We start from the raw sequence: 13847 nt of genomic DNA, 5'->3' as shown, positions 1-13847 counted from the left end.
ATTTATTTTTCTTAGATAGATAGAGATGGTGGAATATCATAATATTTACGTTTTGGGCTTGATTTTTTTTGTTTTGTTTTCCCTTTTTCATATTTTCTTCGTCCCTTTCATTTGATGTTTTTTATCTTGTTCTTCATCTTCTGCTACTTCTTCTTGTCCATTTTTGTCTTCATATGTTTGAATGTAACTAAAAAATTGTTGTCAAAATAATTATGCAAAAAATATAAATGATCGAATAGAAGTGTAAACGATCATTTACCATTGTCAACACGATCATTTAGCATGACGAACACAATCTTTTAAATTTAAAGCCACATTCTCATCGTTTAAAAAAAACAACACGATCATGTAGATATAACATAAACGATTGTTTATCATAGTCAACACGATCATTTAGATTTTAAGCTCTTTTTCCGTTGTTTAAAAATAAATACACAATCGTGTAGATATGATCTAAATAATCACTTATCATAGCCAACACGATTATTTAGATTTGAAGCATTCTGTATCATTTCCTACACGATTGCATATCACAATGGAATTTCACGAACATGTGTTGTCAATTAATCACATGTTGACTGGAGTACTTTTGGTATTTCTCATTATGAACTTATGGACTTTTCTTACGATGCTGCCAGTTTGTTTAAAAAAATCAATTAAATAGTTAAATATCACAAAGTATAAATATTAAATTATTAAGTTTTCTTAATTAAATTAATTGGTTTATTGGAGATAAATTAAACCCTATATTTTAAATTGAGTTTAAAATTAAAAAAAAAAAGATTGACCATTTAGACATGAAATTGAAATTTTAATAACCAATCAAAAAAATGTAAGAACCTTATTAGTTCTTTAAAAAAAGGGTTCAAGGATAGGGACCAAACAAATATCAATCTCAAAATTTAGGAACTAAAATTATAATTTAACATTCTATATACACAACTGGTAGCATTTTTTTAGCATAAATTCAAATATGTAGAAGCTGGAAGTTAATAAGAAGCGATTGAATTTCTTGACTTCATATATTTGTAATATTGAGCAGAATACAAACACTAGGTATAGAAATACATTTTCCTTCATTAGTACATGTTCTACTCATGGTACAAAGTTACAAACCAATATCAACAATTTTACAACAAGGCAAAGTACAATTGCAAGATCTCCCTCGGTTATCCGAGCGCCTGCAAAGAACAAACTGCATAAACAAGAATAACTATGGCACAAAGTAATAGCAATAATCCTACATACTAGGAAGTCGCCAACTATCAAACAGTGAACACTACATAAAGAACGGAATGGATGAAGGGAAAACAAATATGGCAACAAAATATGACTCTAGTGTTTCCGGAGTTAATTATGGCTCTCCCTCAGCCCCTATGGACTAACCTCTAAAGATATGTTTGCGATTCAACTTTCAGTATACCTCCTTGGTTGAAGATTTCTACAACGAGACATTGAAAGAATAATGCGTCAGCTTCGTTGGGAGAAATCTTGATGGAGATTACTGAAGTAGAGTATCAGAAGCGAACTGTTTGCTTACTAGATTTACATGTGCTCTACGGTTGACAATTTGTTTACAGAGCGGACTTGGTTGCTAAAGCACGAACCTCGGATTGAGTTGACAATAGCTTTTCTCTAAGAAATACATTATACTCGTACAAACTTTTCATATTCTTCAAGATATTAGACATGTCGATATCAGAACTGTCATTAAAATCTGCATTAGAAAATCCAGAAACAACTCTGAGCATGGTCATTCAAAGCATAAATAATTCACAAACCCAGAGTAAAATAGCACTTTTCATGATTTAAGTATTGTAATGAAATATATGTTCCAGGACTAATCCAACGACCTCCTCTTCTTGTCATAATAGTAGCATTTGCTTGACAGGAAAAAAACAGAGGTCAAAGCAGAGGAAGAGTGAAAACAACAGAAATAGCCAACAGTTACCTATTAAGGGTGGTGGCGGAATATCTTCAGAACGAGAAAAATCTACAGGTTGTGAAGAATCTCCTTTGAATGGAACGGTTCGTTGCTTCTCCTCATAGGTAGAACCAAGTACTTGATGGTGCAGAGGCTGGATGGAGAACATGGATAAGGGATATGATTAGTGATTCAGTATTGAAATTCCAATAACTTGGAAGTTATACATCAGTTAGATGGATTGTGATTGTGGTCATACTAATTACTAGGCAGTATGAAGGATATGTAAATGATGGCAAAACATAAAAACGTATTCTCAAATCTCACCAATCATGGATTTATATGTCACTTAAATATTAGCACTAAATATTATCAATCTGTTAGAACACTGATGTAGTGTTTGTATTTTATTGGTATCTCAAACAGAAATTACAATATAAAAGACTAGTGATCCTCAAGAGATGAATCACAATATCCAGAGTTCACATTCAACAAATAGTTACCTCTCCTAATCAAAAAACTTAAGAACAAAGCAATACAAAAATCACAAAATGAACTTAGAACAAAAGAGCCTGGCCCTCTGCTTCTCCTCTCTCTCAAGGAGTAATGCAGCCCTATTCCTTCACCAAAATCTTCATGCCCCCACTCTTTCTTTCTGCCCTTTTTTATACAACATATTTATAACTAACTTTAGCCCACTGTGGTCCCTTTTTTCTCTCCCTCACTGCCTCCCTCACACGTGCTTCCTCTTTCTTACCCATTCTATTATATTGTATGATAATAGGAATAATAGGATGTCTATCACAATCTTATATACAAGTAATGATTAGGTGTAGCATGGCTACACCTATCTCCATATAGCCCATCATTAATCACATGGTAATAAAAAATAATAAGTTAAACTTTTTTAAAAATTCATTTTTTTGCCACACGGCATGTTTAATTGGATAACTAGTGGGCTACACGGAGATAGGTGTAGCTAGAGCTACACTCAAGTATTTTCTATATATATATATTAAATTGAGAAGGAAACATTGTTTATTTATTGATGAAATGAAAAGAACTAATGCTTAAAATATGACGAAACAAAATAAATCAGAAGAAAAAAGAAGAACAATCACAACCAAGTATACCCCATAACATAACTAATCAGAAAAGATAAGGAATTACAACCAAATACAATCCACAACAGATCAAATTGGCTTGGAACGAATCATCAAACACCCACTGCATCTGAAGAAAAGGAGAACAAACAACCACACAAAGCGGACAAAATAGGAAGACAAGCCATGGGAGGAAAGCTTCCGCTAAAGGTTGGAGTGGCAATTCAACTACCCATAAAACAAAAACTATATAAGAAACTAACAACCAAGCCCACATATGAACAGGTGCAATAAAGCGCAATAGTTTCTGAACCTTGAGCACAAGGCATAAAAAAAAAGCAGACTTTTTTTGTGAGGTGCACTATATATAAAAATACTACATCAAGAAGAGAAAGCATAGTTGAAGAGGAAATGTGGGGAGAAAAAGGATCCCTAACCACAAGAAATTTGCATTTAGGCTTAGTAAATATGATTTTTTTAGTTGATAAAGAAGGAAGATCCCTAATTATTACTATTTTTTAAAAATAATGAAAAAGTCCCAAGACGCAAGGCTTTTGAGCCTTGGGGCTTCACAAAAGGTGCACATGCACCTTACTTTGTGAGTCTCGCCTTTTCAAGGCAAGGTGCTAGACCTTGAGCCTAGACGCATACCCGAGCGGCCTTTTTAAAACACTGTATACGAAAGAGATTGATAAGGAGTTGAAGAAACTAAAATTTACTTGACACATAGTTGAAAGTAGCTTAAGAGTTAAGATTTTCAAATTCATATGGTAGATTAACACGTAACCTAAAGAAATTGAGAAATTATAAAATAAAGAAAATTTTTAAGCAGATCAACTAGGATTGCATAGTCAAAATTTTTGTGCTAAATGACAGCGAAACTCACTTGCTCTTGCTTGGTTGCTATCATTCTCATTTCCTGGTCAGTAGCTGTTGCCTTCGGAGATTTCATATCTTGATTAACAGTCTGCATATGATAAGCCCAATCAATTTGGATTGGACTAATAGGACTTAAAGGAACAATATCAGAAAATAAATCAGCTCATGCAAGAATATTCCAAGAAAATTACCCTATTGGTTGCTCCATTTACATCTATGTTAAAGCTGATAGCAGTACTACTTCCACTCTTTAACCGTCGCTTGCGCGACGATCCATTCTTATGACTTGGTTGACCAATGCAGTTGGGACAACTTGATGTTTTTGACGGATCATTATAATCACCATCCAGCAGTGCACTGCAGCCCCATGTATACATTACATATTTCCTCAACTAGAAAATAAAATAAGTCAGTTTGGTAACCATCATAGTTCAAGAGCTTTAGCTTCAGAAATCAATACTCTCGTGACCCACCCCAAAATTGCCCTACGCCCACGAATGATACCTCACAGAGAGAGAGGACAAGCGTCCTTTTTTTTTTTGCCTAAAAATCTAGTAGTCAAGCAAGGTGCTCCTTTAGAATAAATAATTTCCCTCATTTAAAGCAATAGAGAACAGGAAAATAAATAATATCAATTAACTGGTATCTCAAATAACTTGAGAGAAAGAGATGAAGAAGCACCTTATTCCAATGTTCTTGTGCTTTTCTTCGATTTCTAATTTTACGCATAACACTGTCTTCATTGCGGAGCCTTTTAATTCTGTACTCAAACTAGAAAACAAACCAAGTTAGTGAATCTAAACAATTACTCAATCTCCGAGAAAGAAGAAATACTTGGTTTCAGTATTACAATACATGCTTAATGCAAGAGAAACTGGAAGGGACCTAACTTTCTGTCTCCCTAAACAATTGGTCATTTCTAATATGATTTCCCCTTTTCATTTCAAATTAAATCAATATTAATAACAAGCTCACTTGTGAAATAATGTCTGATGCTATGATGGCAAACTTATAACGGCTGTTATATTTTTATTAGGTAAATATGCTCCCACAAACATATATACATAAATCAGTGCTATGTGACAGTAGTTTTTGCAAAATAAGAAACTGGAAGAGGAACATTATGATATCATAAAAAGTTTGATGACACAATAGTACAAATTATTATTTACAAGCTTCAGCTTCACTTTTCAAGGAAAACCCTTACCTGCACCAGAAGGTAGAAAAAAATGCCAAAACTAATGCAATATAGGCCACCAAGATCTGCAAGGAAGCTAACTGCAAAACATAGAAATAGTACAACCGATCACAATGCCAGTCAAATACCATTATAAATATTAGTTACAAGATAAGATCTGTTAAATCAAAATGTATAACTTGGTTTGTCTTTTGCAGAAGCTAATCATTAACATTAAATAGAGGAGAATCTACACATATTCATTCATAAAAGAGTCATTTCCAAAGGCAAAGAAGCACGGACACATGTATGACAGAAAGATTAAACCATACAGATAATGACTCATTATTTTCTGAAAATCTAGGACAACCCAAAGAACTACAAATTTACCATAATATACCTTTTTCTAATTATATATCATTTTTAATACAAGAAGGAAATCTATAGTGATAGTTCATGCCTTTCTCTACTTTAGAAATAAGGTTAATGTATTTCACTCTCAAAATTTGTTATTTTGTCCTATACCAGTTTATCATTTTTTGTTTATTATGCTTAAAAATGTTCAACATGTGTCTAACAAACTTTGGAGACAGATTTGTATCTCAATTGTATAATTGTATCCATGGCCAAAAAGCGCCTTCTGTAAGATATGGATATGTTACAATTGGAAATAAGGGACTAGCTGAATGTTTATATCCTCAAGGGTATTTGTGTAATTTATTGTACCCTAGTTTTATTTCCATGTTTGCTAGGGCTTTTTGTAGCCTATATTCTTCCCCCTTGTATCTTTTGGATTATTAGAAAATAATAAGAACGACTTCTACTGTGGTTTTTTCTCCTTGTGCTAGGGTTTTCCACGTACACCTTGTGTTGTCTTCTACTTTCCAATAGTTACCAAAACTAAAATATTCATTACTCATAAATAACAGGAAATGGAGAAAGAACAAGGTTATTCAAGCTCTTTGGGAGATCTAAAGACCTATGAGCTAGTACACGAGTATGCATTGTTGTCAATGGAGCTGAGAACAGGGCAGGGTGGGAGATGCCTTCCTCATCCCATCCACACAGTATTTTTATCAATTCAGTTTGTTTCTGCAAATTTACATAGGGATTATATATGTCAATGAAGCAAAATACTTACCAGGGCCCAGAATGTTTTGACTCTCTACCTCAACAATGTACGAGGAGAGAAGATTGATGTACAAGGTGATGTTCAGTAGTCCATCATTTGTATTTTCAAGGGACAATTGGAGGTCATTGGTATTTTGAAAGGATGAACCTGAAACAAACTCATGAAATAAGGGCTGCATGAGCTTGGAATCCTGTTTATTACTGTATATTCTTGGAAATAGGTTAAACTGCACTATATTTGCACTCTTCCCTCTGAACGTAACTGGTGTATCATCAAAATTACTTCTATTTTTTAGTGTTCCACTAACAAAACTTTCCTGACTCCTCTGAACCTGATCCTTAGCAGATATGTTAAACTCGAATCCAACAGCACTTGCAGGATTATTTGGAAGATCAACAAACTGCCATGAAATATAAACATCATCCTGAATGAAACGACACCTTTCACACTTCAAACTTATAGTTGGGCCTTCACTCCTGTTTTGACAGGAGAAGTTTGCAAAGCTTGACAGAGGCATTACTTTCTGTTCCAGAAAACCAGGATTTCCAAACACTACAGTATCAAGACCACGGATATTTGCACAACTCATAGTAGAGACTGTGGTTATATTGAATTCAATGTCATTCACAAAGGAAACCAGGTCTGGTGCATTTGCTGCTTTCACATTATGCACTTCAATGCTTCTCTTAGATATGATTTGGTAAAGCAACCTGAGAAAGCACTGAAAGACCAAGTTAATATGAAACCAACAAGAGAAAATTGATTATGTGATGGATGAAAGAACAAATGAAATTGTACTTACGCAGCGAACAGGCCAATAAAAAGTATCCAACTTGCTATTGAGAACATTCCACCAAGTTCAGTTTTACGTTTTGTGACTATCCTTTGGTCATCCTTCAACACAGATAAGAGCTCATTAATAGGAAGATCAAAAGCAAGAACGTTTATGTATTAAACTTTTCTAAGAATCAGAAATGATAATTTTCATTAACTAGTGGAGGTTTAGAAGCCACCCCAAACAGACAAAAAGCATGCATGCCCGAAAACAAGACCTCAGATAACAACTGTTAAAATCACAAATGAAGGGAAAATAAACAAAGTCAATAATCAAAAAGACCCATAAATGGGAATTAAAATTAACTCTAATCTTAGCGATATGAGAATCCTTAGTTTCATCCCATAAAATGGATCGATTTATTTCATAAATATAATCACAATGGCACCCCCCTCCCCCCAACACCAGTGACTTCTATGTCTCCCACCAAAATGACCTCCCTAAAAATCACTTTGGGAACAGCTACCACACAAGTTCAAAAGAAAAACTAAACCACATGCAAGATTATTTCAGTTAACATTTGTCATTTGTAGGGAGGGATTTTCATGGTGTGGTACGTAAAGGGCTCTAGTCAAGTTTGGATTCCCCCCCCCCCCCCCCACCCAAAAAAAAAAGAAACAAATTCATTGATAATATGGGGTTACAAATTAACGAAGGGAGAACTCAATTCCAAAGGAGTCACAAAAAACCACGAAAGTTGGATGGTAACGAGGTAATGCTATAATGATGAAGAATAGCAGAACATTCACACACAGAAGCCATAAATAAAACTAAAAAAATGAACGAATGGAGATTCTTTGTCCTTGAAGATTTGCTGATTTCTTTCCTCCCACAATTTCCGAAAAAAAGCCCCTACAAAGGTCAGCCAACGGATTTTCTTCTCTTTTTAAGGATGACCTCTAAGCACATAAGAGAAAAAACCAAGAGGCTCATTTGGGAGGGCCATGCTCAAAGGAATAAAGGTTGAGGCTCCAAAAATTTATCCGCAAATTCCAGGAGAGAAAAATAGGCTTTGAAATTCTGTACTGTTTTCACAAAGGGTGCATCAATTGGGAGATAGAGCAGCGTTGGACCTTCTCCTTTGAAGCTTATCATGTGTCTTTGGAGCTCGCAATTGAGTTTACATAGAAAAACTTCACCTTTTTTGGATAGGAGTCTTTCCAAAATCTTCACCTTATCTTTAATTGCATCATTACAAAGACTATTTTTCCAAATGGATGAGGAAGAGCTTATGTAAGAGAAAAAGCTTCAAGAGGAATAAGACAAGTATAACCTTTGTTTCATTTTATTCTGGTTCCAATTTTATGTCCAAATTTGAATTCTCCAAACTGTTGCAGAACACCTGATTATGAAGGCCTTACCATAGGTGATACACTCCGTGTGAATTACTATTAGATGATGTATAATTAAATGTACATTCACCCACCAGCTTAAGTTTTTGGGTCAATTGGTGATTTAAGATGGTATATCAAAGCAGGTGGTCCAAGAAGGTCCTATTTTCAAACCCATGCATTGTTGTTTTCTCCCCATTTAATATAGATTTTCATTTGTTAGGCCTTCTTCATATTTAGAGCCCACAATGAGGAGTGTTAGATGATAAATAATTAAATTTACCTTCACCCACTAGCTTAAGCTTTTGGATCAATTGGTGATTTAAGAATTACCTCCAATTTGCTAATGATACACACACTTTTAGTGACCATGAAAGAAGAAAAGCTCAAAATAAACCTCTATAAATCAATTGCGGTATCAACTGTGACAAGTTTGAGGAATAAACCTTAGCAATACATCTTATTTGTACAAGAGGTAGCTAGTCTTTGTCCTATTTTATCACGCCTTTAGAGGGAAATCCAACCTCTGGTAAGGAGAAGACTATCAAAGAATGGAAATCCTGAGAATTGGAGAGACTACAACTTATATTGGTCTAGAATTTCCCTTCGAGGAACAACCAAATTGCCCAATACTGCGATGAAGAGATGAGAAATTAGAATATTCATCTCACGAGAAATCTAACAAGTGAAGAGATGGTAAAGTTTGCTGGCTGGACCTTCCTTTTCCCAATTCAGCAAAATCACACATGGACTTGAAATCTTGCAAAAAAAAGGGAATAGGGGAAAAATCGGAGATTTCTGTCAAATACCTTTTTGAACCCCTCCCCACAGATTTTTTTCAACTTAGAGTCAAGGCATCATTTGGAAGAGAAATTCTAAAGAAGGTGAAAATATTTTTCTAGAACCTTTGATCTAAGAAAATATAACAAATGTTAAGGTACAGATAAAATTTTAGACCTCCCTGCTTTTTCCAGAATGGTGCATTTAGTGTAGAAATCATGTGGAAAAGCAATCTCTTTACTAATTGTTTGTTTCTACAATGCTGTAAAATAATTTATTCAAAAGATTCAACATTTACGCCCCCAATGATTTCCTCTACAAGTCTTTTGTAGTCTTAAATTAAAGAAGAAACCAGACTTGTTGGGAAAATGCTATCATGACCGATTATATGAACCTTGAGAAAGTAGAATAAGAGAATTTCCAGACAGTTCTTCTAATGATTCACTGTATCTAACAAATTTTATACCTTCAAACCAGTATTATCCAAGAGCTGTTTTCTTATTATTCTTCCTTTTCTCATCCATACAAATTGGAGTTCTTTTTTGTAAACTCCCAAGGTTCCCTTTTGTGTTTTTAACATCCATACTTGATCATCCATAGTGTTTGATTGTCAGGACTTTTTACCTCAGATTTTCAGACTTAGATTGCTGAAGCTTTATCCAATTAAGTTTGCAGCTCTTATCCCGAACACTGCATAATGAGGAGTTGACGAGTGCATAACTGAATTCATGAAAATCTACGAACTCCATCAAATTTAGTAACGTACATTAACTTCAGTTAACCAAAGAAACTCAAAATTTATACTTTGCGAACTGAAAACCATAAATGTAAGTCCCAGAATTGTTGGAACTCCATCTTCTATCTCTTATCTAAAAATTGAAACGGTTAAAACAGGGGAACATCTCGCTTAATGCACAGTGAAAAAGATTAAAGTGTAAACAAAACGGCTATAATTAAAGCCATTACGTAACCAAAGCAAAGCGAGGATTCCATTCCAATATGAACAGAAGAGTCATTAACTTCCTTAAAAAAATTCAGAAAAAGAATATATATAAACCCATCATTAAGCGTGAACTTCTAAGCTATAGAGCTAAAGAGAGCTAACCAGCCAATGTCTTGTAGCAAAGCAAACATCCAATCTGCTAACCCACCATCTTATCCTGAACCAGATATTTCTGCCGTCTCCAAGCTTCATAAATCTAAGGAATATGCAGAAGAAGAGCCATGAAAGCAGCATGACAAGAGTGGCCTCAAGAAACACAGCCTGAGACTGCGTGATCTTCCTGATGGAATCAAAGGAGAATATGGTCTCAGGGAAACTAACGGCATAGTTCTGGAGCCGCCCTGTAGTAATGGCCGAAGTGCGGCTGAATAGAACACAGCTGTTGTTCGCTCGATTAAGAAGCTGGCCTGGTGGGCATGCACAGAGGCTGCCATTGTAGCGGAAGCTATTACTTGGACATGACATTCGCAACCCTTTACAACAACCCAGAAATAGAAACCTCAAGAAGCTGCAATGGGGTATGGGGTTTCCGAGTAAAATTCCCAAACACTTCGAACTTTACAAGAAGATCTATCCTTCTGAACGTTTCACAACTCTACTGCTCGATCTTCGAGTCAATTCTAACTACTGATAACTCCTGAATTGGATAGTTTTATCATGAACAGTGCTAACAACGAAGGAAACTAAAAACCCACAAATCATGCAGCAAGAAAAACACTGATTCACCAAAGATTAAACCAGTGAAATGCGTTATCAGATGAATCGAGAAAAACCTAAAAAAAACAACGTTCGTATGGGGTTTCGAGATTCTTAACGATCCTTTCCTTGTTTTAACCAAACGTGGGTGAGAATCTATGAGCTGTGGGAGCCAATGAGAAAGAAAAGAAAGAACAAAAATGATGGCAGCCAAGTGGGGATTCTTGAGAAACGTAATGGAATTGGGTTTCCTTTAATACTTCATTCCACCTTTTTCTCCCATTTGATTCTGAAATGTTTTGGAGTTTGTGGGTCGTAGTTGTTGATGAGCAGGTGAAGAAAAGAATGGGGAGAGAGATAAAGAGAAATGGAAGCTTTTCTGAGTTACATTTTCCTTTTTGCTTTTCTCTCTGTACAAACAGTCAATTTTTTCTTCAATTCAAAGCCAAACAACAAGAAGTTGAATTCAAATTTGAAGGTATGGCTTCCTATAGAAATTTCAAGAATGGTCTAAATTGTTGTTCATTTGAACCATGTGAATGTTAGAATTCATACAGTTATGGAATTAAAGATTTGTATTTGGCTACCTTTCAAGCTATCTTATTTTGAATCATATCATATCTAACAAGAAAATTTGTGATCAATTTCCATTTTTCATGCAAACTGAAGTTTCGTTTTTATTTGGTTGGTGTGTTTTCAAGGGTTGAGATTGAGATGGTTATCATTGTAAAGGGTAGTGATTTGATTCTAATGCTTTAATTTTAAAGGACTAAACAAACACTTTTTTTAAAAAAATAGATGAAAATACCTGAAAATTTTAACTTTTATTTCGAAATATTTTTTCATTTGAGTACCACACCATTCCATTTCAACCTTTCAATTGAAATTTAAAGGAATTTTAATGTAAATATACATTTGAAGTTCTGATATATAAAAGATAAACTCAAACTGTTGAATCCAAATATAAAATTTAGATTACATTACGAATTTATATTCCATCAATCACCACTTAATAAATATCATAGTTTAAATGTATTTGGAGTTATTTTATCGATTAAAAAGCATACATGCATTTTGGATGATAAAAATATCAGACATCAATAGATATATGAATATTTATTTTGATATTGATTAATATAATTTGTGGACGTCATAAACGCTTAGTGAGATATGGATAATATTGATATGTATGTATTAAACATTTTAGTAAGGGTAGACATCAGTTCGTTTGGATTGATTTTAGACTCAAATTGTTGGCCATCATTCACTTGTTTAATATGTTTGATAAATTGACCACACCAATAATAATCAATTCTAATCCATTTTGTTTAATGGATTAAAAGAAAAAAGAAGAAGAATTCCAACACAAAAAAATTATAATTTCGTATAAATAATATAAAAAAAATGTAAAAAAATTAGGACACAGAACTTAAGTCTAAAGGATGTGAAAGAGACAATTTTACCAAATGGACTAGCTTCTAATATTAATATTCTTTTAGTTCATAAAATTGAGGGGCTCAAATCCGTTAAGTCTATAGGTGAATTTGAAATTGATGTCTATTTGGTTCCTAAAGTTTTAAAATAAACACTTAAATTAGTTAGTTGATTTTGCCAAAATAAAATATTACAATATTATTTTCTTACGATGTGGCATCCGTCCATCTTCCATCATGGTATTACACCCCTTTTTTTCTTATTTATGCAATTAACAAGAACAATTTCCAAGTCCTCTCTAACCCAAAGTGCCACACACCCCCTCCCAAGGCCTCTTCATATACCAAGTGAGGTGTGACTGCATAAATACTCAAGGCGCGAAGTAAGGAGGATTCTACAACTCATTTACTCTTTAACGCATGTCATAGACTAAGTTAACTCAACAAGATACTTCATTCAAAGAAACCGAAGGCGTACTGCCTACGGGTTATACTTCATGGACACTCCAACATAAGTCATGCTACGTATTTAAATGACTAACTTATGATGCATCAAACATTTAAACCAAAAAACTTAAGAAAGAAAGTACTTCATTAGTGCGTAGAAGAGTTTACAAAATGTCAACGTCAAGGTAAAATGTAAGTACCAAAAGCTTAAGTACAAATAAGTGAATTACAAAATGTCCCTCCTTTCGCCTATCAAATCTACAGGCTATGCGACTAGATTGATGGTAACTAAGTTACTAACAAGAAGATGTGACACAACAAAGCACAACAGGAGATCAAGACGGAAAGTCACGCTAGATGTCCTTTGCTACTTGAAGGAGGGGGGAGGGATAGCAAAACATTTGAAAGATTAGACTAAATGTCCAATGAATGGAGATTTCGTCTACACATTTCATTTTAATAAATGGTTTCCACATAAACAACGCATAAATCATAAACGTGAAATTAATTTTGCAAGCTCAACGCAATTTATATCGGAATATACGTTTCAAAATCTAAAAATCATTCTATTGCCAACGTTCTATCAAATATTTGAAATCACAACGCTTAGTTCAGGAAGATTTTCTTCGAAAATTCACATTTTCCTCACGTGAATTATTTCAACACAAATCATAAGACATTTCACGACTTATATCACAAATGTACCCACCACCTCAGTTGAGAGGTCATTCATACATTCTCATCATCGAGTTATGTGTGCGGAGAAATTGCAAGGCATCGACAAGTATAACCACTTATCAAACATGTATAAAGTATTTTCCTACACCAGATTACAAAAGTATAGGATGTTCTTACACCAAATTACACAGTAGGGTAAGGCACTCAAGAGTCCAAATATGATTTGAAAATCATTTTGGTTTCCAAAACATTTTAAAAACCACTCACAATCGAGATGAGATTTCCTTATAACCTAAGCACTTGGTCAAACTCCTTGTCAACCTTAGGTGCATGATAGCTCTAAAAAACCTTCTTAACGCCTCGTAAATTCTCTAGCCCTACTTAGCGCAGAGTTTTGATTCAGCTCTAAATTTGCCCATAACTCTCCTA

General features: G+C 34.3%; 1 protein-coding gene across 4 annotated transcripts; it reads right to left on the bottom strand.

Annotated features, from left to right (window-relative positions):
• Positions 1 to 989: 989 nt before the first annotated feature.
• Positions 990 to 11374, bottom strand: LOC101211303. 4 transcript variants are annotated; one of them, XR_968659.2, is made up of 11 exons: positions 10267 to 11374; positions 7018 to 7109; positions 6225 to 6925; positions 5114 to 5184; positions 4588 to 4677; positions 4098 to 4298; positions 3914 to 3994; positions 1952 to 2078; positions 1541 to 1717; positions 1387 to 1441; positions 990 to 1181 (listed from the first exon to the last, which is right to left on the bottom strand). XR_968659.2 is itself a non-coding variant. In XM_004152788.3 (10 exons), exons 1-9 carry the CDS (start codon positions 10627 to 10629, stop codon positions 1575 to 1577), a joined length of 1869 nt encoding a protein of 622 aa, XP_004152836.1. In that variant the 5' UTR covers positions 10630 to 11374; the 3' UTR covers positions 990 to 1441; positions 1541 to 1574. The 4 variants fall into 4 exon arrangements, 2 of the variants coding, with proteins under 2 accessions (XP_004152836.1, XP_011648990.1); XR_968658.2 differs by having other exon boundaries at positions 1387 to 1717; XM_004152788.3 differs by having other exon boundaries at positions 990 to 1441.
• Positions 11375 to 13847: the final 2473 nt, after the last annotated feature.

This window comes from Cucumis sativus, chromosome 2 (assembly GCF_000004075.3).
Source record: "Cucumis sativus cultivar 9930 chromosome 2, Cucumber_9930_V3, whole genome shotgun sequence".
NCBI lineage: Eukaryota > Viridiplantae > Streptophyta > Magnoliopsida > Cucurbitales > Cucurbitaceae > Cucumis > Cucumis sativus.
Note: the sequence above shows the minus strand (reverse complement) of the source record. Positions and strands in the feature narration are given on the sequence as shown.

Excerpts from the sequence above, each read along its gene's own strand:
- LOC101211303 (XM_011650688.2), bottom strand. The coding sequence starts at position 10,629 with ATGTCATGTCCAAGTAATAGCTTCCGCTACAATGGCAGCCTCTGTGCA. Across the intron at positions 2,079-3,913 it reads TAGCAACCAAGCAAGAGCAA|CCTCTGCACCATCAAGTACT; the intron begins GTGAGTTTCGCT and ends TTCTCCATCCAG. Across the intron at positions 1,718-1,951 it reads TCCGCCACCACCCTTAATAG|ATTTTAATGACAGTTCTGAT; the intron begins GTAACTGTTGGC and ends TTTCTAATGCAG.